This window comes from Xenopus tropicalis, chromosome 5 (assembly GCF_000004195.4).
Source record: "Xenopus tropicalis strain Nigerian chromosome 5, UCB_Xtro_10.0, whole genome shotgun sequence".
NCBI classification, from domain to species: domain Eukaryota; kingdom Metazoa; phylum Chordata; class Amphibia; order Anura; family Pipidae; genus Xenopus; species Xenopus tropicalis.
In genome coordinates, this window is record NC_030681.2 from 127,111,244 (window position 1) to 127,137,564 (window position 26,321).

At 40.5% G+C, this 26,321-nt stretch overlaps 1 protein-coding gene across 3 annotated transcripts; it reads left to right on the forward strand.

Annotated features, from left to right (window-relative positions):
* Positions 1-4,619: 4,619 nt before the first annotated feature.
* Positions 4,620-25,570, forward strand: cldn15.2 (claudin 15, gene 2). Of its 3 annotated transcripts, none has more exons than XM_004917802.4 (6): positions 4,620-4,778; positions 5,495-5,751; positions 18,993-19,157; positions 20,940-21,021; positions 23,256-23,369; positions 25,265-25,570. In XM_004917802.4, the coding sequence occupies exons 2-6, from the start codon at positions 5,532-5,534 to the stop codon at positions 25,356-25,358; spliced, it is 675 nt and encodes a 224-aa protein (XP_004917859.1). In that variant the 5' UTR covers positions 4,620-4,778; positions 5,495-5,531; the 3' UTR covers positions 25,359-25,570. The 3 variants fall into 3 exon arrangements, with proteins under 3 accessions (XP_004917859.1, XP_004917858.1, XP_002933422.2); XM_004917801.4 differs by having other exon boundaries at positions 4,621-4,778; positions 5,507-5,751; XM_002933376.5 differs by lacking the exons at positions 4,620-4,778; positions 5,495-5,751 and adding an exon at positions 13,881-14,216.
* Positions 25,571-26,321: the final 751 nt, after the last annotated feature.

Sequence of the window (26,321 nt, forward strand, 5' to 3'; positions counted from 1 at the left end):
TACCTGCCACTCATATGCCACCTACAGACTTCACAATTAAAATGGCTGAAGGGTGGCTTTAATAGAGCAGTTACTGACAGCTTTATAAGCCAATATGGCACCAAAATACAGATCTAGGGACTTCACTTTGCAGCCCTGATTGTTACCCACTAATGCTATATACACAGTCCATGTTTGTGCAACTGCAAGGATGCAGTCATGCTGCACATTTTTAAATGAGCCCTAATATGTATTGGAGAGTAAATAGGTGGGAAAATGTGCCACCTGGGCAAAGAATCTGCTTCACCTCAGTACAGTAACTGACTAAAGACGCACCGACGCTGCACTGCTGTGAGCCTGCCAGAATGTTGTGCCAATTTATTTCCTCCATTTGGGAGTTTTACGTATGTAACTGCTCTATAGTGCGGAGTTCATTCTGCAGGATGTGCAGATAATGTGTCTTCCTGCTGCGCAAAGCCTTGGATTAACATTCTACTAAGTGGGCAATGCAGGAAGGCGTGAGTGAACATCAATTCTTCCACCATTATGTGCGATGAATAAAATATGGGCACACAGTCTGCTGGTTATACTTTGTTCCTCAACAGGACACTGGCTTTCTGTGCACAAGTGCCATTTATGCCTAATAGCACTTATTTTGTGTTGCAGTTTGTCTGTGTAAAAACTGGTTATAAAGTAGCTTTACTACAGCATTATTTCTTTGTTACCAGTTATATGTAACATTAGTTGGAGGCAGATCTGCAAATCTGTGCATCTTCTCTGCCTATAAGGACAACTGGCCGAGGTACTAGGCAGTGACCAGAACTTTTGCAACATTTTTGGCACCTCATGTGGGACATTGTTAGCCAGGGACATGAGGTAGGAGAACTTTATATGGAAATTTCTCATTTACATAGCAGACAAAAATACGACTGTGAAAAGGGTTGTTCACTTTTAAATTAACTTTTAGTATGATGTAGACAAGTGATATTCTGAGACAATTTGTAATTGGTCTTTATTTTTTATCTGTGGTTTTTCAGTTATTTAGCTTTTTGTTCAGCAGCTCTACAGCTTGCAATTTCAGAATGATTCTTGTTGCTCGGGTTTTCTTCACCTTAGCAACCAGGCAGTGGTTTAAATGTGAGACTGGAAATAAATAGGGGAGGTACTGAATAGAAAGATAAGTAATAAAAGTAACAATAACAAAACAATTGTAGCCTTATAGAGCAATAGTTTTTTGGCCTCTGGGGTCAGTGACCCACATTTGAAAGTTGTAGCAGTGGAAGGAAAATAATTTGAAAACTATAAAAAGTAAATAATGAAGACCAATTGCAAAGTTGCTAGGAACAGAACATACTAAACGTTAATTAAAAGGTGAACCTCCCCTTGAAACTAACCAGAGACTGACTGACTAGATGCCTCCAATGGCAGCCATTTCTCAAGGTGTGTACTGAGCAACTTTATGGGTGCAACAGTCATTCACTTCTATATGTGAAAATTCTAGAAATATGTATTTTCTGGTTACATTGTGGTTTACAATGAGGAATGGCAGGAACATGTATTGTTGGCCTTCCTCCGTGGCCTGAAGCCCTAGTTGAGTGCTGACTGGCAGACTGACAACCATAGGCTCCTCCCTAGGGGCAAGCACGTGATTCAGATTGCTGCCTCTCTTCAGTCAGCACAGGTAGGTTAAGTACCCCATTTTTATTAATAATCATTAATTTTGGTTTTATTGATTTTTTCTTTGTAAATGTAAATTAACTGTGCATCTTGTGACAGACTAGCTATAGAGGGAAAAAGATCTAGGGGGTCTGTTTAATAAAATTCCTAAAAAAAAACAGTTCTAAAAGAATCCAAGATAGGAAGCTACTGTGACAACTGCAAAGACCTATATCATTACTACTATAGAGATGCTGAAACTTTAAGCCACTCCAGTCAGTTTATTATATAAAATACGGCATTTCTAGCAATATTCATTTTTAGGGTTTAGTTCTCAGTAAGCTTTATCAGAAAGGTCTATGTAAATACAGCCATAAGCACTCACAGAAACGCTGCACTCTCTCCTCTATCAAAAGAAACACAGGATTTCTTTTCTGTACATATGTTCTGGCTCTCAGAAAAATTCTTCAGGGCACGAGTATTCAGTTTGCTCCTCTCTCCCTCTCCCATCAGAATTTGCTAATCTAAGCTACCAGCAGGTAATTAACATTGTATTTGACCATCAAGACAGTTTCTAGTTTTAAATCCACATTAGATTATACCATATTTAGTACTGGCATTGAAAAGGAGAATTTCTAAATATGTGTATTCAGCCCAGCCTCTCTATGCGAGCCATGAAAGTAATGGTATTACAGATATGCAACATTTTGTAGCTTTTTTTCCCAGAGATAGGAAGAAAATATCCACCATTGCAGCCGCTCCACCGTTACACAAAGGCGCCAGGGTATATCGCTGATGGAGGGTATGTACCAGCTACAAAAAAAGAAAAGCATTGTTACTCAACCTACGCAGAATAACACTAATAAGCCCCCAGTCTGATCTGATCGGAATATAGTAACACTGCAGGCATGGCGAGTGCATCCGTTCCTGTTCTATAATGGAATCAAATATCCTGTCTTTATCGGTGAAGGGTGTATGATAAATGGAACATTACTGTATTAGGAACTAGGTCATCCATCAGTGATTTTATAACATCAGATGAATAGAGGCAGTACACTAATGCATATTTCATATAAGAACAATGGTTTCTCTTTGGGAGCCAATTATTTGTGTCACAGAGGTTATAGTGTTGCAATGCCTGTGTAGCTTCCTCCATAAAGGATGAAAATGTTGATGCTCTGCTTTAACCAAGGTTATCAATGACATCCATGCTGCTACAGAGCCGGGACACTGTACCATACTCATACTTGATCTTTGTGTAGCACTGGATATTGTTACCCACTTCAGTCTTTCAAACAACTGTAAGAGACTTGGCTCGTTCCTGCTTGCTCTGCGTTATTATGTTCATGTACTCGTGCTCCTTAGTGCTGTGTTTGCATTCTATCTCCCCGCTTGCTTGGACCTGACAACCCACGTTCTGAACTGTTACTGCTTTGAACCTGTTTTACCTGCATCATCCTTAGATTTGCCTGAGTTTGACTCTGTTTAACCCTTTGGTACTTTGCTTTTCTGGACCTCACAAACCTCTCTGCACCAGTTTCCTTTTCCAACCTTGGCCAAACTTGGCGTTAGTGTGAGAAGCTTTTGGATAATTTCCTACGCTTAATCCAGATGCTCACACTGTACCCTCTAGTCTTGGTATTGGTGGCTCCTGGTTTTATTCTTTTCTCTTCCCTTCAGTGTACAGCTCCTTGTGATCTGTTTGACCCTCTGTTGGACCCACTTCTCTTAGACTCTTAAACACTTATTTTAGACAGTTTTCTTAAACCCTTAGTCTTAGACCCCCTTCTATTCCACTTTTTGTCACAATACATCCTTTCTTCACTATCTCAGCCAACATTGACTGCGCATAATTTTTTTCACATCACAAAAATGTTTTTACCTGTTTGCCTCTACTGCTAAAAAACTGACTTGGGATATTGGCTTTTCCAGGATAGGCTACTGCAACCTATTAGCTCATGTCCCATTATCTCACCATTCTGTAAGTCACTCTCCTCTCTATTTCTACTAAACACTCTCTCCTGGCTCCTGTCAAGTGGCACAAACTCTCATCTTTCTGTATACACCCTGTTGGTCCTTAAGCTTAGCACTAGACTTACACTTCTGGAATTCTCCACAAACTTACATAACAGGCTCTGACAAGTCCATGTAGGCCCACAGAATTGTTGGCTCTTGCACCAATAATCAGAATTGCATGAGTTGGCCAATTACATAGTCAAATCTGGCAAAGATTTGAGCAACTTCACCAAAGCAGATCTTTAAATGTATGATCAGATTTACAGTACAATCATTAACGTGCTAGTCACTGCAACCAATCCAACTAGGGTTGCCACCTGGCCTTTGTTCACCGCCCAGCCAGCAAAATTGTAGCCAAGGCCAGGGCCAGTATTAGAAATTTATCAGCTTTGTAATGCAGGTAAATTTGTAATACCCTTTTTTCCCCCCACCCCTAATCTACCCCAATTCCTGCTGGTACATACCTTTTTTGCCCTGATCCTTAAGAATTCACCCCATGGAAAATGTGGCTCTGTCTGTTGACATCATCACTCTGCCCATCTACATCATCATAATTTTACCCCTTTACATAATTGTCCCACACTTGATATGTTCATTTTCCTCCCCTTCTATGACACTGGCTGCCCCCAGTTTAGACAACCACTAATCTCTAATAAAAATGTGGAAATCCAGTTTCTAACTTTTTACAAAGTTTCTGCACTTGTTCCTACCTTGCTCTCACTAATAATAATAATAATATTTCTGTATTGGTGGGGTTTGAATTGTTGTGGAAGATACCACTTAAACGGGGGGGGGGGGGGGTGAGTTAATAGATAGAGAGAGAGGTGTGTGGTTGCTGTTTAGGAAAGACACAATGTGAGAATGCATGAAAAACATAAAGAGGCAGCAGAATGACCCACGTGGCATACATTGAGGCTGTACTTTGTCATGGTATTTAAAGAGAAGCTAAAAGTAAACTTGACATTGAGGTCTCTGAAGTTTAACCTCATATACAGGTAGTGTCATCCTGTAAAAACAAATTTTGCCAGGAGTTTCAACAGATACAGCACCGTAGCAAAGTCCTACTCTTTCTATTCACATTACGCCAAAGTCAGATTCTTACTCGGAGCAACACAAGTACACTGCTGGTGAGTCCTCTCTCCTTTATCCCTTGGCATATAGAGCCAAATGGTACAGGCGCAAGTGGGTCTAATAATACAGAGCGCAGTTGTGCTAAGTTTCATTTCTAATCTCAATGACTATTCAGTACTCAGACACCCTTAAAGGATCTTCTCAGCTCCAGTAAAGGTGTCCTTGTGGCCCTCAAGCTGGTGATGAGATACAGTTCCCAACATCCCCACATAGTTGTGATTTAGTTATGGGTTAAAACAAATACACTTTGCACATTGCCATCAGCAACCAAAATACAGTGTGTGGACCTGCGTTCCCCCCATGAATTCAGAGCTGCCTGCACTTGGTAGCACTATATTCTTAAGGGAGGGCTTGGGGGTTTAAAAGTTATGCAGCTCGAGCAAACGCAGGGGTCTCTGTACTTACACCTGCCCTATGATGCCCAGTAACCAATTTTGCACCCCTTAGTACATCCATCATCATTGCAAATTACCCCTTTTACACTTTATTCTATGTTAATGAAGCCCCTTAGTACCCTCTGTTTCAGTGTTGGGCAAGGTTATTACAGTGATGCCATGAATGCCATGTTAGTAGCTAGGAAACGAGATTGTAACTAAAGGTGACAGATTGCTTATAGCAGGGGATCAGTAGAACCAACATTAAGTTCTTAGTCTTTTTCAGAACATGTAATTCCATGTGCCACAGCCCCTGATTTCTCTTCCGTCTAATGCAGTATCTACCTTAGGGCTCTGTGATACTTCTGGAGCACCATGGCCAGGACCTCCCTGCAAGTCTGTGCTTTGCTCCTTGCTATCTCTGGAATGACTTGCATCCTTGTATCTACTGTGTCCACCAGATGGAGAGTCTCCAGTACTGCAGGCACCATTATTACCGCCACCTCTATATTTGAGGGTCTGTGGATGAACTGTATCGCCACCTCCTCAGGGTCTGTGCAGTGCAAAAGGTTCTCATCCATGTTCAGCCTGGCCAGTAAGTGCTCAACTCTTACTCCTACTCATTGTTCCTATTTATGCTCTTTTGGGGTTATGTAATAAAAGAGACTAAGGGGCACCACTTGATGTTGGCTTACACACTATAATAAATATACCCCTAAGTTTGCCCAGGAGCAGTAACCCGACAACCAATCAGCAGGAAGCATTTTCTGGTCACCTGTTATAAAGAAAATATCTTACTGGTTGCTATAGGTTTCTGCTCTTGGACAAACTTAGTGCCTTCTACTACATATGGGGGAATAGGGTAATAGGACATGGTCTTTATCAATAGATAGAGTCTCAGAGTTCATCTTAAGTAATTCAATTTGACTGCTTAAGCAGTCAATTCAGCTGATGAACTGACACATTGATCTGCTATGATAATTGTCAATTAATCAAGCAGTTCCTTGCATGTAAAAATCAGTAGCGTTTAACAACTTCAGATAATACATTTATTAAATTAAAATATTAGTAGTACAAATGTCCCCTAGTTTTGTATCTTTAATGCAAAAATGACATATTTAAGCTAACAGCAGCACTGGATTTCTGATATAAAATTACCCTTTATTTACTCTGTTTATACTTTTAGAATAATATAGATCAGGTCCAATATAATGTAGTATTGCCCTGCAGTGGTAAAACTGGTGTGTTTGCTTCAAACCACTACTACTGTTTATATAAACTAGCTGCTCTGTAGCCTTTGGGCCAGCCATTCAAGTACAGGATACACAGCTGATAACAGATAAGTGCAGAATTCCATTGTATACTACAGAGTGTATCTGTTATCTGTTGTGTAACCTGGGCCTTTTCTCCTTTTTCAGCTTTGAATGGCTGCCCCCATAGCTACACAGCAGCTTGTTTATATAAACTACAGTAAAGTTTCTGAAGCAAAGGCACCACTTGTACTAGTGCAGGGCAACAGTACATTATATTTTTATTACTTTGAAAAACTTTCATTTTGGTGTTACTGTTGCTTTAAGGATATATTTTGAGAATATTTGCTCTCCTAGATACTCCAGGAAGCCCATTATGAAGGTAAATCAAAGCAAGGTGTGGGGTGATGCTTTTTTGATGTCTTTGATATTCTTGGAACTATGGCTAAATGGCTGATTCAGTGATGTTTTCAACCTAGTTGTGAGCTAAGGGCAGAGTCATATCCAGTGCGGAGGCTAACTGAAAGTACTCACACAGAGAACCAGCAATGTCCTCTCTCAATGTACACAACTAGCCAGATCAGTCTGAGTAGTGCTCTTCAACCACTAATAAATGCACAAATATATAAATATATGGTTCAAAAGTCAGTTCTAAACATTGCAAGCTAAGCAGCTGTGAGTATTGGTGACAGGTGCTTTCCAAAACCTTCCCACTGAATGAGAAGCAGGTTTGGGTGATTCCCAGAATTCTGATGATTCTCAGCAACAAACAATATGCTTCAGGTACCTTAGGCCTTACACATCCCATACCTATCATACTCCTCACATGTTAATGTATTTGTTTAATTATCTGCCTGCTAACTATCTAGTGGCACTGTACCAACAAGATAAAGTCTGTTTTCAAGCCATCTGTACTGTCTGTCTGCCAGCTTTCACATAGTGCTCTATCTAACTGCAGTATACAGCTTGTCTACAGATCAGCTACTCATACTTCACCAGAAATATATCTATATATATAAGTTTTTTTAAAGCAGCACCCTGCTGAACCAAAATGTGTGGTGCACATCCCCAATGGGTTCCAACTCCCATTATAAAATATATATTTTTCAAAAACGGACAGCACACACATTTAAACTGCAAAAATATATTGTATGAAAAAGTCACATCATATGCTTACTGTTACTGTTACATATGCTTAAAGTTACTTTTACCTCTATGTGATCTACAGGGTTGGAACCCTGGAATAGGCTTAAATGATAAATGTTGTTGTCACTTCCTCTCTTTTGATTATAAATAGCTATTTCTTGGAACATGTATATGTAATTGCTGCTTACATGCCTTGAAGAAGAGCCCGGCTGTGCTCGAAACATTGCTATTATGTGTACAGTAAGCATATGATGTGACTTTTTCATACAATATATTTTTGCACTTTAAATGTGTGTGCTATCCGTTTATGAAAAAAAAAAAAAAAATATATATATATATATATATAGCACAAAAATAAAACAGATGCCGTACTCACAGGACTTAGTGAAAATACAGACTGTACCTTTATTGTGAATAAACGTCAATCTAACGTTTCGGCCGTATCCACAGCCTTTCTCAAAGAGAAATGGATACGGCCGAAACGTTAGATTGACGTTTATTCACAATAAAGGTACAGTCTGTTTTTTCACTAAGTCCTGTGAGTGCGGCATCTGTTTTATTTTTGTGCTATATTAACTTCTATACTGCACCCAGGCAAACTGTGATTTATAAGACGTGAGTGCCTGCTCTCTATCAGTTTTATATATATAGGTAGGGACTTCCATCCTCTTGTGTCTTTGACTCTTAACTTATTGCAACTGTAACTGTATCTTGTATTTATTGTTATACTTTGTATTTATCTATTATCTTATTAACCCCCCTGTTTGTATTAATGTATTCTACTGTACAGCGCTGCGTACATAAGTAGCGCTTTATAAATAAAATTATACATACATACATACATATATATATATATATATATATATATAATGAAAATGGCACTAAACAAGTAACGTGCAGTCAGTGTACCAATGAACTGCCAGCATTCTAGCACTAATATTCATTCAAACACCGACTGTCACTTTATGAGCATAATCTAATCTATGTATCAACTGCCTACACTAAGGGCAGTGACACACGTGGAGATTAGTCGTCCGCAATAAATCTTCATTACCGTGGGCGACTAATCTTCTTGACATGCCATCCCACCGGCAAGAATGTAAATCGTCAGTGGGATGGCATACGCTTTGGTTTCCCGAAGTTTCCTCTCAAGGAAACTTTGGGCAACTTCGGGAAACTAAAGCGAGGCGTATGCCATCCCACTCACGATTTACATTCTTGCCAGTGGGATGGCATTGCGAGGAGATTAGTTGCCTGCGGCAATGAAGATTTGTTGCGGGTCGACTAATCTCCCTGTGTGCCACTGCCCTAACAGAACAATCTGCCCAGCATGCACCCAAACTTTACATGTAACATATTCATCTGGGAACTTATAGTAAAAGCACTGAACCCCAGAGGTAAACACATTTCTCATTAGCCATAGAGGGGCACTGTATTGTCAAAGAAACATTTCAGTCTCTGTAGGACACTATAACCTCAGCATTTTGCATGTCACCAGTTTCCTTATCACTTCTTACCCCCTCCTTCACTGATGCGTCACCATTATCTCCCCATCTGAACACACCTGTCCCTTTGTCTGCTAGTTCCCGCCATGATTATAAACCAGCATTCTTAATACAGTAGGACCCTGCTGGGGTGTAACCCGGATGGTTCTTATTTATTCATGCAGCAAGAAATAATAACTGTGAATATATATATATATATATATATATATATATATATATATATATATATATATATATATATAGTCCAGGCACAAGAAACTAAGCTACTCACAGGCATTGGTAAAAATGAGTTGCAGGTCATGTAACCTTTGGCCAGTTTCGAAGGTGCCTGAGTCATGTGACAGAATGTTTGCTTTGGAATTAGCTTGGTTCTACTAAATATCAATGTTCTGTCAAACATTAATGGTTTCTGCTCTGTTGATGAGTAATGGGAGATAGTAGGTGCACTTTAGTTATCACACTAGACACCGTCATTCTGAAACATGAATACATTTCAGTGTAGGATCTGGGGGGGGCTCTATTCCAACTTATTTGATCTTAAATCCAGCCTATTTTTGGGTGATGTCCAATAGTTCTATAAATACTTATCTTAGTTTAATAAAATAAGATGTATTTTGTTTTACTTTGACTCAGGGATTCCCAACCTTTTTTACCCACAAGCCACACTCAGATGTAAAAAGTTTTAGTGAGCCACACAAGCATAAAGAAGTTCTTTAGGGATGCCTAATAAGGACTGTGATTGGCTATTTGGTAGCCCCTTGTGAATTGCTGGCCTACAGGAGTCTCTGTTTGGTAGAACACCTGGTTTTTATGCAACCAAAACTTGCCGCCAGGACTTTGGGTCTGATAAGGACTTTCATGTGGGTACTAACTCATAATGAGCATTTAAGGGGTGTGAGAGATGCAGTAAATAAGATTACTGTTTGGTGTATTTTCTACCAGTATTTAAAGGTGGTATACAGGTAGTACCAGGACAAATGCCTGGTTTTGCAGCAAGTAGTGCAGTTTTCTGGTTAGTGGCTTAGGAAAAGCCAGATAAATGAGTTTTGGGAGTGAATGGAGGGAGAGTAGGATAGTTCCTCTATTCCATTAATTGTTTTCAGTTGGCCAGCTGTAGGGAGCTGCCTGATTAGGCTGCAGGGGAGCAGCAAATAAAAGCGCTGTGGGATTACACAGCATTGTTAGTAAGTTGAAGGGTTGATTATTGACTCACAGAGTGGGGTTCACTCTCAGAGCAGGGTTATAGGGCAGGAAGGCTGCCTGCCTGTGTTTGGAACTCCCAAAGGGGCTGGGGTGCTGCCTTCCACTGCAAGGAGCAGAGGGAGCTGTAACCAAGTTAGGAGTCACCCAGGGAAGTGTTGAAGTCAGTGAGAAAAGGTCTCTCAGAGCAGGGCACAGGGCAGGAAGGTTGCCAGACTGTGTGATGAACTCCACTCCAAATCCTAATTAGCATAAATTAAAGTCGGCAGAATCCGTCAGGGTGGGTCCGAGAGTTCGGCCGAACCCAAAAAAGTGGGTTCGGTGCATCCCTACTTAATACAGGAGTCCCCAACCTTTCTTACTCGTGAGCCACAGTCAAATGTAAAAAGACTTGGAGAGCAACACAAGCACCATAAAAGTTCATGGAGGTGCCAAATAAGGGCTAAGATTGGCTATTAGGCAGCCTCTATGCACACTATCAGCTTACAGGGGCTTTATTTGGTAGGAAATCTTGTTTTTATTCAACCAAAACTTGCCCCCAAGTCAGGAATTCAAAAATAACTCCCTGGTTTGGGGGCACTGAGAGCAACATCACTGTCTTAATATGACAAACTATAATCCTTTCACATATGAATGAAGGGTGATATCCCCACAGTGAGCACCAACAATTTGGGTTTTTGCTGTGGTACCACCATTAATGTGGGTATAGTCTTAAAAGCTCCTGTGATAACATGGGTGTGGTTTGAAGTGGGTGTGGTTTAAAAAGGGGAGTGGCCAAAACTGGCTTCCATTAGCAGCCCTTCACTATGTATGCTAGAGAAATTCCGGCCCTCTGTACCACAGAAGTTGGAAAACACTGATCTAGAATATGCCATGTAGTTTTGGTCTCTAGTGCTCAACCAGGATATTATAAAATTAGAGAGAGTCTAGAAAGGGGCAAATAATTTAGACAGTCCTTCAATAACCACTGTTATTCGCTGCCACCATCTATCATTAACAGGCCATAGAAACCTAGTTACCCCAATATATCATACACAAACGTTCCTACTGCAGTGAGGGATAGTTCTACTACTTCCCCACACACACCAACAGCCACGGTTACTTTACATACACACTTTCCTACTGACAGTCCACTAGCTAATTAGCATCCACACAGCCAAGCAGTTAATACACCTCTAGGCCTGAGCAGTCATACAAGGTACATGGGAATTGATATAGAGCAAAAGGACAGAACTTATTAAATTTTATATTTAATATTACCAGGATAAACAGTGCAATTTTAAAAAGATGTTACAAAAGAGAAATATACATGCAAAACAGTCAAATAAAAGGGGATAAAAACACAGAGAAACGTTACCGAATATCTCTTGCCCTCCTGAGGCCAGAGTTAGAAACAGTGAACTCACAATCCAAAAAGAACATGGAGCCCCAAATATGAGTTAACTGGCACCTGGGTCTGTGCCCTTTTTAATCCTACTCCTGGGCCCCTCCCTCATTACTGTATTCATGAGGAGGGAGTGCCCGGGGCTGTGTCACAGGACCTCCCCTGTATAGAGCTATACTTCTCCTGCCAGTTTCTGGTCATATAATATTGGTACTTGCCCGTACCCAATATTATTATGACAATAGGGGCTTGTCTTAACCCATATGGGGGCGATCAAAATGATACCAAACATGGGGGGTGTCTTATGTCTCAGTCCCCCAGAACCCATTCCTCCTAACTGGCGGGTATAGGCCACCCCTGTTTGGTATCATTGGGAAGCCTGGGGCCTCATCATAAATCCTACGTGATTTATGAGGATGTGGACCTTAAAGCAGCGGAGATATGGATCCATTTCTATAATCCATATTTTCTGATAGCTGCACCCCCCCTCCTGCTCTAGGTCCCCAGCTGACCTCTTTGATCCCAGATCAAAGAAAGCAATAGCCCCAGGTTTCCCGCCTTACCAATGGCTGGATACGGCTAGTCTGCTCCCTCTGCTGAATTTGTCACCTTCCAGCAGTCCCTGGGTGCATATTTAATTAAGGGCCTCTGCGGGAGACTAGATGGGGATAGTGTTTAATTAGAGGTGTCTGGTGGACAAAGCAAAAGGTTGCCAGGGTTAACAATTTCCCATGCCAGGGCCATGGTGCCTTGCATGACACATGTGTAGCTCACAAACCCAAATAGGTCTCAAAACCAGTGGTAGAAAGAATGTCACGTAGAACCAGTCTGCTGTAAGTTAAAATTCAATTTTAATTTTAGGAGTAAAGAATATCTATGAGCAAAGAGTGCAATGGAACCAAACACTTTACATATTTCATGGCATCAGGCTACTTCATTAGAAGCAAAAGATGCAACCAGCTTTGGCCCTTTGAGTCTCCCACTACTTTGCCTTCAGTTGCTACCTTTAGAATCCTCCTATCATCTAAGAGACAACTTGCTCCAACCCTGTTCATTAAATCTTTATTTTAGTCCCTATCAAGCAAAGGATAATGTAATTAAACATTTTACTGACATTCAAAGCCCTTTGCTCTTATTACATTACCCTTATTAATATTACCCTGATTACAAAGATAATAGGGCTCACGTACCGTTGTGGTGCAATTGCGGTCCCTGCACTTTCCCTGCAGTAAGCTTGGTGTAAAACCACTTTCATTATTGGTATTTGCATCAAAATATGCTCCTTGCACATCCATATAGTTGTGCTCAGTGCTGCTTAGTCCCTCCTGCCTTCTGTTCCAAATTGAGCACTGCTGCATTCATTGACACAGGAGAACCCTGGAGCTACTGCCGTCTCCAGGCGCTAACTCTGGGGTTCCTTCGTTGGCATACGTCAATTACTGCTGTTCATTTGTGCCAAAAGAATAGTGCGGATATGTTTCTCTCACGCTGAACACCAGAAATGACTCCAGGTAGACTTCTAAAATATTTAGAGCAACCGTGCCCAATTTGCGATGAAGGGAACATGCAGTTGCATTCATTTTGGTAGCTGTGGCCACAGGTACAGAATGGTACACAGAAACCTGTGTTCCCCACATGAATACAGCTATACCTGTTCTTGGCAGCACTACCTGTCCCCTATCTTGCATCTCTTAGTGCATATGAACCCTTACATTGAGACTGTAATTTTTCTAGCTAATTCCCTTCATAAATCTGAGCTCTAGTTTATGATAGCTTGGGCTACTGGGTGGGTTACACAGGGGGTTACATCACTTTAATCCATTTCATGATCAATACATAAATTGCATGTGTTTTTTTCTGGTGAGACTGCAAAGTCAGACTTTTGTGCAAATTCATTGTTATGTACGAATAGCCCTGCTTATCTCATCATCATACTATCAAACAGAAAGTGAGCGATTCCCTTCTGGGCTGGGCCCCTACATACCATAACCCCAGTTTTCCTGGTTACATTTATACACATATTTATAAAATAATGGCTCTGAAAATAAATCATTTCACTGTTCAAGTAGTTCAGCTCTGACCTAAAATGACTGAATTATATTTTTTTAAAGCAACTCAATGGAAAATGATATAGTGACACAATATGTCGATATTGTCATCAGACAATTATTCAGGTACAATGATATATATGGAAGTTCTTATCATCTCAGTGATGTCTCTGAGCAAAGAGCAAAGGTGGAAGGATTTTATCTAACAGGGAAATCCGTAATGGGAAGTCATTTCTCTGCTCTGGAAGAATTCTCAGGCTAAGTTTGATTCGACTTAATCTTATTTTGTAAAATAACCAATCCCCTGAAAATGGCAGCAGCTCTGGAGATCATTGGGTTTTTAATGAGTTTGGCCGGGAATTTAATAACTGGAGTAACGTTGTCGAGCAACCGCTGGAAAACATCTACAGTACATGGCAGCGTGATCACCACCTCTAATGTGTATGAGAACCTGTGGAAAAGCTGTGCGGAGGACAGCACTGGCATAAGCAACTGCAAGAAGTTTGATTCCTTATTGTCATTACCAGGTACATCTATAAGTCAGTGTGGTATTCCCGGCTTGGTGGATTTGGTAATTTGGGAGCATTATGTTATGGATTATGATTATGGATCATTCAGTAGCCCCATGTGGTCTAATGGTGGCCCTGTGTATGCTCCAGAGGCACCTTATATTAATCATTTCTGTTCTAGAGAACCATGTATTGAGTTCTTGGTTAGGTTGAAGGCCATAAACATCCCTTGGGGGTTGCGTCTGTTATATAAATAATAGATACCCACCTCTACAGATACATTTTGATGTGAAGCTGCACTTTCCTTATTTATACTCTGGGAATGTATCTGTTAGACCAATAATAAAAATCTGTTGTTTAGATCAGCTGTGGGCCACCATGGAACAAGCACCCATTGGAACAAATTTTACTTTAGAATGTATTATTTTAACCAAGTATTTAAAGATTATATTAGTGTGATTAGATTAGTCCTCTCTCCTGGCGTGGGCTGATTAGTACATGTTCATTCCATGTAGACTACTAGAGATGTATTTGTGGCTAAACATTGGGTTTATCTCCATGAGTTGCCAATAGATCCTAGTATTTTATCTAACACTATGGGGCAGATTTACTAAAACTCCAAAATTTCTCATTATTTTTATTTTCAAATTTGACTGAACTTGTTTTCTCGAATGTCTAATAATTACTAAAAAACTCAAAGACAATGAAAAAAATTCAGGAAAAGGGAAGGGAACTTTGCCATCGACTTCTACATGAATTATTATTATTAACATTTATTTATAAAGCGCCAACATATTCCCAGCGCTGTACAATAAGTGGGTTTTATACATTGGACATACAGAGTAACATATAAAGCAATCAATGACCAATACAAGAGGTGAAGAGGGCCCTGCCCAAAAGAGCTTACAATTCAGCAAGTTTAGTCTGGCTAATTGTCAAATTCAGATTTTCAGCAATTTAGACGCATAGTAAATCTTGGAAAAAATTTGAATCAAGTTTGAAATTAAAATATTAAATGAACCCCGACATGATGAAGTTCATAATTATTATACAGGATGAGTTCCCTGTGATGCCGGATGGAGATCCATTTATCCGAGCAGTCCTTTTATGTTCTCTGTTCAGCAGGCCTCAAGTTGGCCTTTAAATAGCAAAGCTCCAAATCTACTTTTTCCTGATTCGGCCCAATACAGACTCTTCCACTATGGATTTGGCTGAATCCTGAACTGAATCCTATTTTGCCTATGCAAAGTCATGCACCAACACCCCCCCCCCCCCGTGCAAATTTCCATAGTCAAATGAACTAAAGTCACACGATTTTAATAGTTTGGATTTAGTTCAGCCAGGCAGTTGGGATCACCCAATTCTGAATCCTGCCAAAAAAGTTCAAATTCCGACGAATCCATAAAAATACTTGTAAAACCTACTTTCCTTTTTGCTGTTCATACTTATATCCAATACACAGATGTCTCTGATTCCTACTTAAACAATCCGTTCCTAATACTGTCACTTGTACTCTATCTGAAAACTATATCCTGTTATAGATAGGATTTATTAAACATTAATTAACCTTAAACAGATTATCAGGAATTAATCTTTGCATTCACATCTATGATTAGAAGCCTCCATTTTGTTTCTCTATATTTAGGTATTCTCCATAGAGTTTTACAGAACGTCACCATACTGTATATTGAGCAAAAACACAGCTCACTCACACCCATATATGCATACTGCATACGGGTATGGGATCTTTTATCCAGAATGCTTGGAACATGGAGTTTCCCTGAGGTCTTTCCATTGATTTCTTTCTCTCAAGTCTACTAAAATATCATTTAAACATTAAATAAACCCAAAATTGTTTTTCTTCCAATTAGGATTAATGATATATTAGTTGGGATCAAGTACAAGGTAGTGTTTTTTATTACAGAGAAAAAGGAAATATTTTTTAAAATTTGATTAAAGTGCACTGTATGGGAAATGGCCTTCCTGTTATTTTGAACTTTTTGGATAACGAGTTTTTTGGATAACCATACCTGTACTTATGCAAAGTTGCCTATATCACCCAATAAGCAATCATTTTGGTTATTCTAACACCAAATTAGAAAATGAAAGGGAATATCTGATTGGTTGCTATGGGTAACTAAGCTGAAATGTAGCACCCATGTTGGTAAATTAGCCACAAAGCCACCACGATACAGGTTATAGTTTTCCCTTAAAGATTGCAATGTCAAGTGGCTTTAAATCTTAGTTCTTTGGTGCTTATCCCTATTTCACCCTGGCTGGAAATGGTGAAGGGTGGGATGGACTGCCAGATCCTCATTCAGAACCACAGGATACCTCCTCCTGTACACCATGATTAGTACATTTCCTAATGGCCCACAAATAACAGGTAAGTGCTGAGAAAATAACGTTACTGTTCAGAGCGGTACCCACAAAGATTTGCACAGCATATAAATATACGGACTGCCCCTATTGGTAGTCACTGACCCACTGCTCTGAGCCGTAAGCACATTCATTTTCAGTGGGTGTTAGTACTCAGTGCAGCTCAGCTTTATTAGCACTCATTTTCAGAAAAACACCAAACAGTGCACAATTATTGCCAAACAATGCCTGCCACTAACTATTTTTATTGACATTCACTGCAGAAGTATGGGGGGCATAGCTATGGCCAGGAGGTCTAAGAAGAAAGCTTGGATTTAATAAGGAATCTAGGGGAAAACTGAACAGAGGAAAAAGATTTATACATTCGCTTCTCAGTCCCACACCAAGGGTATGAATACGTAGTTAATACTCTTCAGGGAAGGCTCTCCACTAGATGCTGCAACCCTTTTGCTGAGATTTGCTTCCACTCAGGGCAAGGAGTTTGGGGATCAGGCAAGTTCACCCACTGGCATTTCAGTAAACTCATTCCTCCTCCACTTAAGCTTATTGTCTGCATTATGCATTCAGGCAGGGAGTGTTATCCTGGCATATGCTAAACTCAGACTTCTCCTGACTGCCAGATGGTGAAATGCCATTTATTGCTCCAGAGGACACATTTCCACTGCTGGCAATGGCAGTTACCTTTACACCACTCCAGCTGATGCTTGGCATTGTACATGGAGATGTTAGGTTTGCTTTCCTCTCATTACACTTAAAAGCTCCAAGGTACTGACATATAGTTCTTGTTAAACTGTTGGAACTCAGCAGGTAGCAAGAACATAATTTTAAACATTTTCCAGATACTTTTAGCCATGTAGTATATAGTGTACATTTATTTCTATGAATGCTCCCTTTGTACTTGGTGAAGGGTAATATTAGGAAGGAAATGCATATTTCTCCCAGTTGCTATTCTCATACGGATTCTATGAAAGTAGTGCTGGCTCAGCCTGTAGTTTTAGCCTTGCTTAAGCTTTCAGTGTCTCTATCACTTTCAGTATTACCAACCCCAGCCGTCCTTCTGTGGTATTATCTCCTAGGGAAGCCAAATGGAGTGTGGCCTGGCACACAAGGGGCAGGACACAGCATCCCTTGGGGCATGGCCAGCCAACCAGGGCTGATAATGGAATTATTGCTATCTAGCTTGTTCAGAGATACCATAAGTCTGTGGCTGCATAGTCCCCTGTACTGTGCATACATTTGTAGGAAAATATATGGTTGTAATGGCCCTATATGAAATTAATCAGAAATATTATCTCAGAGTACAATATTTATCTAAAACTTACAACATAGTCTGGCAAGTGAAATGTAAAGTGTCACTATAGCCTTAGTGCTATAGTGTCTATCTGTACAGGCTATGAGCAAATTCATGCAGCTGGCCCTTTAAAAGGGGCCATTTAAAAAGAACATACAGGCTCAGGTGGGTTTGTGAACAGCTTTTATTTGGTGCTACTTTTTGCCCATTTTTGTCCCTAGCACTGCAACTAATAGTGTATAGTGTATTGAGCCTATGATTAAGTGCCCTGTAAGGCACGGAACCCGTAAGGCTATTTCTGTAAAATTGTGTATAAATAATGAACTTTGGAATGTTTTCCAAAGTTCCAAAATTCCAAAATGTTTTCCAAATGTGGAATATAAACTAAATTTCTTTAACTTTGGTGGTGATCTGGAGTTGTGCCAGTGAAAAATTGTCCCTTCAATATTGTATAAGCCCTAGAGGGGTATTGTAGTATTTTTCATTGCAATAGTGTGGGTTCCCACGTTACAAATATAGCTTTTTTATAAGCTGACCCCAGATGAACATAGAACATATTTTATACAGTATGTACAGGCATGTGATCTGTTATCTGGAAACCCCTTATCCAAAAAGCTCTATTATTAAAAAGCTCCATTTTAAGGAAATCTAAATTCTAAAAATTCTCTGTAATAATAAAACAGTACCTCTTAATTGATCCCAACATATATAATTAATTCTTATTGAAGGCAAAATAATCCTGCGGGTTTTTAAATGATGGAAAGATTCCTTAACCGGGAAACCCCAGATCCTGAACATTCTGGATAACAGGTCCCATACTTGTATTTAGTTTTTCTAGTGGAAGAAAATGTACATGGGGAAGGAACTTTCCTTTGGATTCTGCTGAACATAAAGTTGCTCTAAGCCTCTTGTCACTCAACTACATAGAGATAATAAATCTCCCACCGATAAAGGAAGAGAACTAGGGCCCAGGCTGTTACAGACGCAGATTTGTTCACTCCAACCATATTTTTCTTTATGGCCTGCTGCAATGTCTCTACACTGCTGGTCTAAGCTGTCCAGACCAATGTGCCACGCTGATACATTGCCAGTTCTTATGCTCTGCCTCTCTGTCTCCCATACAGTTCACATCCAAGTATGCAGAGCTTTGATGATCATTTCGCTTGTTCTGGGGCTAATGTCCTGTATAGTGTCAATTTTTGGCTTAAAGTGTACCAAGTTTGGAACCAGTAATGAGCAGACAAAGGGGAAGATTGCACTCTCTGGAGGACTCATCTTCATTTTAGCAGGTACTGCACTACTTCCTTATGGCAATGCCAAATCAAATATATACCTCCACTAAATGTTTCATTTATTTACATTTCATTTTCCCAAAAATACTATATTTATATACTGCAAAGGCAGTCACTGTTATAATAACAGCAAAGTTAAAGCACCATAACATACCAGTCAGCGCCTACTTACAGGGGTTTTAAACTCAATCACATAAGGGGGCCGAAATCTAAAACACAGCCAAATTTTTATTAAGATACTGTACAGTCAGACAGACCTCAGACAGACAGGAGCAGTGCCGTTATTGTGTCACTGTACACAGTACGGTACAAACTGTTAATTTTGGAGTGGTCATGATCAGTTACTGTACTTGTGTAGTCATGATAGGTACAAACTGTTAATTTTGGAGTGGTCATGATCAGTTACTGTACTTGTGTAGTCATGATAGGTATCCCTACTCTGCCTGTGTGTGCCATACTCTGCCTGCTCTACCCTGCCTTTGTGTGCCATACTCTGTCTGCCCTAACCTGCCTGTGTGTGCCATACTCTGCCTGCCCTACCCTGCCTGTGTGTGCCATACTCTGCCTGCCCTATGCTGCCTGTGTGTGCCATACTCTGCCTGCCCTATGCTGCCTGTGTGTGCCATACTCTGCCTGCCCTACCCTGCCTTGGTGTTCCATACTCTGCCTGCCCTACCCTGCCTGTGTGTGCCATACTCTGTCTGCCCTACCCTGCCTGTATGTGTCATACTCTGCCTGCTCTATGCTGCCTGTGCTATACTCTGTCTGCCCAAAGCTGCCTGTGTGTGCGTCACACGCTGCCTGTGTGCAATACTCTGCCTGTCCTATGCTGCCTGTGTGTGCCATACCCTGCCTGCCCTATGCTGCCTGCGTAGGCTATACTCTGCCTGTCCTATGCTGCCTGTGTGTGCCATACCCTCCCTGCTCTATGCTACCTGTGTGTGCCATACTCTGCCTGCTCTAACCTTCCTGTGTGTGCCATACCCTCCCTGCTCTATGCTACCTGTGTGTGCCATACTCTGCCTGCTCTAACCTTCCTGTGTGTGCCATACCCTCCCTGCCCTATGCTGCCTGTGTGTGCCATACTCTGCCTGCTCTAACCTTCCTGTGTGTGCCATACTCTGCCTGCCCTATGCTGCCTGTGTGTGCCATACTCTGCCTGCCCTATGCTGCCTGTGTGCAGGCTTTGTCTTAATTTGATGTAATATGTGTGAAGGGTGATTTCTTTACAGTTAGCACCAATTATTTGCTTTGGTTTTTTTTGGTGTGCAACCACCATTAATGTGGGGATGTTTTTAAAAGCTCTTGTAATAACATGGATGTGGTTTAATAAAGGCAGTGGTGAAAACTGGCTTCCCTTATCGGCCCTACACCATGTATGCCAGAAAAATTCCATCTTTCAGTACCACAGAAGTTGGCCAGCACTGGGCTTGATCATTGTGCCCAAATAATAACAGCAGGTCTTTACCTGGTAATCGGTTATCTCTTTGCCTAAAAACAACGTTCTTGGATCACTCTCCTGTTTGTTTATTATTATTAGGTGGTGTTAGTGGGATGTAGCACTGGGAGAAGTCTTCTTAGGTATCCATTTATTATCTGCCATGGGCACAGTTCAGTTACAGTTCCTATGGAAAATCTCATTCAATTTATTTTTAAAAAATACATATTGTTAGTTATAAACCAAACACCCCCTATATGTCAGCCTCCATCTGTCCATCTATCTGTGGCGCAGTACAAGGCTCATTGTCTGACTCCTGCTGTCTGGCTTTCTCCATACAGGGCTTTTAACTTTAACGGCAGTCTCATGGTACGCAGCCATGATCACGGCCCAGTTCTTTGATCCTCTGTACCTTGGGACAAAGTAAGTGTTTGAAAAAAATGTTTGTGTGTCTCTGTATCATTGTTATCTATATTATATATATTATACGTGTACTTGAATTTTAAATTTGTCTAATGGAGACAGTCTGAATGTGTCTCTTTTAGACATTAGAAGACACAGGAATTTAATATGGGGGTATCTGGAAATGCAGGACATTGCAAAAGAATCTAAATAATAGTCTGGTCCACATCAGTTTCCTTTGGCTTTACCCCTTGTAGGAGCAGGCTCACTCTCCTTCCAAGAGCTCCCTTTATGGCACTCAGTGGGATACAGATAATGTTGATCCCCCTGGGAAGCTGCAAACAAACTTTGATGGCTGCTCTCTGGCCTGAATTCTATCTCCGCACTCCAGGAAAGCTCAGTTTCTTGCTACCAGGCCATAGTACACTGTGCCTACAAAATAGCAAATACTAAACTTATGTTCTTTAACCCATTGTTTTATTGATCTGGACCATCTCTCAGACATGTCAAATTGCATTCTTTCAAGGGGCTTAAATTAGAACAAAGGCAATTTGCACATCATAGGGCCCTGGAAGAGGTGCCTCTCCCCCAACGGCATGTTCCTGGTTATCAGTCAGTAAGTGGGAGCCAGGGAGCAGAACCTGCATGGTCAGACATGGCAAAAATCAAGTCGCCGTGCTATTTTTCATTAATTTTGTTCTCTTTTAACACTATGACCCATTCATTTGGCTCAAGGGCTGCCCATACTGCCATAAAGGAATCACAAAGGAAGTGCCATGTAGGGTTGTCTCAGATATTGGAGGTGGCAGCCCATTAAGTCACAAATTGGTTGAGCAGCTGATGAATATACAGGCATGGGACCTGTCATGCAGAATGCTCAGGACCTGGAGTTTTCCGGATAAGGGATCTTTTCATAATTTGGATCTCCATACCTTAAACCTACTAAAAAAATTTTTAAACGTTAAATAAACCCAATAGGATTGTTTTGCCACATAAGGATTTATAAAAATAGGAACGGTAAAGCCAGGTGTTAAATACAGGCAGAGACAGGCCCTATTTGAATCAAATAATTACAATTTTTAAAAATGATTTTCTTTTATTCTGTAATAATAAAACAGTACTTTGTACTTGATCCTAACTAAGGTATAATTAATCCTTACTTGAGGCAAAACAATCCCACTGGGTTTAATTAATGGTTAAATGATTTTTTAGTAGATTTAAGGTGTGGAAATCCAAATTACAGAAAGACCCCTAATATGTCCCATACCTGCATTCACTAACACATAAATATAATTGCTTTAATTAGTCGTAACACTCTCACAGCCCATGTATAGTGTATATCACCCCAATATGTGAAGCACTGCCACGTATATTAATTCTGAGTCAAAGACTAGAATGAAAGTTTAGCCTTATTCAGTATAACTGTCCCTAATACTTCAGTTTGCGTCAGCACAATACAAGCATCCGACTAGCTGTGGAGGTATAATCAATAGTATTGGCTTACTATAAGAGTTTGTGTTACAGTTGTTTGGCACTCAGGCTTCAGTTTTATAGTAGTCGATGGCTTTTTCCCAGTCCTTGCAGCCTCCACCATTGTGGCATCACTTATGCATGAATAAAAGCTTTGCAGGATACCTGTATTCTAGTCTAAGCTGATCTGGCTAAATTGTGAATAGGCCTGTTGGTGTGTTAAATGAAAGCTCATTTATAAATGTAATTTGTAGCACTTTGCGTTTCCTACTTACATCAGTATGTTATATATAAATCCACGTCAGAGCGGTGATGATGTGTAGGGCGCAAGTTGCACAATGAACTATAGAATCTGTTACACTCATGCACTTGGCCTGTGGAAGGTGTTAGGGTAATACCTGCCTGTTGGAAGCCAAAGCCATCCAATAAACAGCTGATTTTTTATGTAAGAAATAAGAAATGTATTAAACAGAGATCTGTTTATTATGTCTGCTAGGCATTTGGCTGAAATCACAGAATGAGCTAATACGTATAATATCCAGTGCTTGTGGGCATGTGATGATGGATGGGCAATGTCTGCTCTGTGTTCTGTGTACTCAGTTCTGCTGAGGTGGCAAATGGCATTGCATCAAAGGGTTATTACGTATGCAGCGTATTAACCTCTTCTGCCGATTCAGTGAATGTACAGTAGGCTGTGTCTTGTTCACCTTTGTTATTCGGAACATGAAAGGGCCTTGGTGCTTTAAAGGAAGGAGAATATGACATATCTGTCCTTCCAATTTCAGGTATGAGCTTGGATCTGCACTGTATATCGGATGGGCCGCATCTCTGCTTTCCATACTCGGTGGATCCTTCTTGTGCTGTTCATTCAAGAAAAAGAAACCAGCAACCAAAGCAGGGTAAATATGGGTTTACAGGCTGTTCACATAGTCCCACAATAAAAAAATAGATCAGCGCCTATGGCAAAAAGGGAGAAATCAGGAGCTTATATAGTATAATATTTTCAATTATTTAAATCAACATCCAGTGTTATAGGAAATGTTAAAGGTGTATTTCCCCTTTAATCTGCAGGCTTAGATGTTACTTTGATGCATGCTGTAGTAACAGTCCTTATGTATAATCCAAAACCTCCTATGCCTGCTTACAAACCAATGGTTAAATTATTGCCTGTAGTATTCAATCGAGCAGGTCCCTCTGCTATCTGTGCATCTTTAGAATTCAGTTCCTTGGGGTTTGTCACATATATAAAAAAGTTTGCAGGGTTCCTGTTCCAACAGAGTCCTGCCAGTGTGTGTATTCCCTTAGTGGCTCTTCTTGTGACTAGATATAACGTCACTCTCACCTGACGTGTTTTGCTGGACGAATCAGCTTCCTCTGAGCCGCTGATTTCTCCGTTTTTGCCATAGGCAATGGTCTATTTTTATATTGTGGGACTTTGTGTGCATTTGGGAGACTGTGTGGAGATTGGTGAGAGAAATCAATCCTGAAGGACTAATATCCCCTAACATAATAGGCTATTCACATTAATGAAGGCTATGCAGGCATTGTCATTCTATGTAAATGTGCACATTATCTACCTAAAAATTCTACTCAAGTGTGGCCTGGACCTCTGTGGACTTTGTGTGGTTCCAAGCCTGGTCTAAGGTTACCTTGACTTCTTTTTATAACATCCTCATTGAACAAATTGAATAACAGGGCCACTATATGGGCAGGGTTCATGCAATCCCACAGGAGGGCTCAATTACAACTGCTACTGCAATGAGTGGTGCAAATATATAGGGAATCATTTTGGGTGCCTGCTAAGTAATATATTGCAGTTTGGCACTAATTACCAATGCTGAGTACATTCCTATCCTTAGTGACTAGCACACGAATTGCCTAACCCATGGTTAGGCAATTCGTGTGCTAGTCACTAAGGATAGGAATGTACTCAGCATTGGTAATTAGTGCCAAACTGCAATATATTACTTTTGTATTCTTAAAATGGTTGTTCATCTTTAAGTTAACGTTTAGTATTTTATAGACTGGCCAGTTCTTAGCAACATTTCAACTGGTCTTCAATTTTTAGCATTTTTAAATTATTTGCTTTTTCTTCTGGCTCTTTTGAGCTTTCAAACGGAGGTCTCTGACCCCAACAGCCCATAAACAATTGCTCTCTGAGGCTACAATATTATTGTTATTTTTATCACTTATCTGTCCAGTCTCTCATTTAAATCACTGCCTGGTATCAGAACTGAAGAGGAGATACCACTCCTTTCATCATAAGCTGATGCATCTGCTGACTGGACAGGTCAGAGTAACCTATTCCCAACTTAGCATACATGCTGAGATGGTTGGGCAGTGTGGATATTTGGCCAAACTGGCACATCTGGGCATGTATAGCCAGGCTTACACAAACTTTATAATCAGTTGTCAGAAGGTATCTGTATTATCACATGACCTATGCGTAGCTGTGTGATGGTAAATAAACATGGCAAGTTGTAACAACACTGGGCTCTGTGTCAGCCACCCATGTGCAATGAAAGCTGATGGCATGAACTTCTGGTCTACAAACAGATCCCACCAGCAGCCTGTGTCACTATTACATTGTGGTCAAATACTGTACATTGCGTGATCAGCCTGCTACAACATGAATCATGAAACTCCTCTATGACTTCTAATATCCTCAGGGCCGCTCCTGCCATAACACAAGGTGAGAACCTCACCTTAGGATGCAGAGAGCGGCCAGACACTCATTTAAGAAGCATATGTAAATGTGTATATTAAAAGTAATTGTTCTTTGTTGCCTTTGCAGAGCCTATAAGTACAACTACCAGGATCCAGACAGTGATTTCAAGCAGTTCAAAGAGAGAAAAGAAACATCGGTGGCTTCCAAGGCTTATGTGTAACCCGTTAGCTAGATGGGACTACACCACAAACGGAGCATGATTGTAATCAAATGTTCTTTTTTCTAAAATTATTTTTTTTAAGTGAAAATATTTGTTTTTTCTATTAAAGATGTAAGAATTGAGGTTGATACTGTAAACCCAGGATGTCTAACCATTGTGTGCTGAAAGTGATCTGACACCAGTAAACTGTGCCGCTTCCTTGTGTCATTATACAGTCTGTGTGTTTTTGGAACACTTCCGTTGCACCAGCTCAATGCTACCTGTGGCCAGTCCAAATGTATTGCATTAGATACCACTTTATAACTTATAGGGAATGTAAGCATGTGTGCATAATGTGAGGTTGCAAGATCATCAGTTTTAAGCTGGAGCAATATAAAACCCCATGCTGCTTGGCGAATTAGCATTTCATTTAGATGTGTGCTGCAGACTGCTTTGATTTTTATGTAGCTATGTATTATTTATCAGCAGTGGAACTACTGTGGGGGCTTGGGGTGTAGCAGCAACAGGCCTCCCACTGAGATCTAATGGGGATACTGTGGCAAGACTGCAGGTAGGGATGCAAATGTGGGGGAGGTGGCTTGGTGCACTTGGGCCTGTTAGGCCTTAGTTAGGTTACTGTTATCTATCTGCTTAAAATACTGGCAACTCATGGTTAAACAGGGCTGCATACGTTTGTACACAACCTGGCAAATGTTCCGTTTCAGAAATTCCAGCCACACAAAAAGGATTACAAGTATGTCATACCACTGGCGTTTTCTGACAATGTCCTGTAATGCCATGTTAGTCTTCTCGCTTCTGCCCACACCTGGTATATAAATTGGGGTGGTGCCCTGAACATATTATTGGGTTTTTAGCTCTGATGCTGGCCATAATATTCATACTGAGCTATTTCTGGTTTTATGTAATGTAAATCGAGCCTCATCAGAGAGGGAAACTCATAGTAGAAGAGGCCTTACACCCACC

Coding starts and splice junctions, on each gene's coding strand:
- cldn15.2 (XM_004917802.4), top strand. CDS start 5,532: ATGGCCAGGACCTCCCTGCAAGTCTGTGCTTTGCTCCTTGCTATCTCT. Junction 5,752..18,992: donor ATCCATGTTCAGCCTGGCCA/GTAAGTGCTCAA, acceptor TCTCCCATACAG/TTCACATCCAAGTATGCAGA. Junction 21,022..23,255: donor CCTCTGTACCTTGGGACAAA/GTAAGTGTTTGA, acceptor TTCCAATTTCAG/GTATGAGCTTGGATCTGCAC.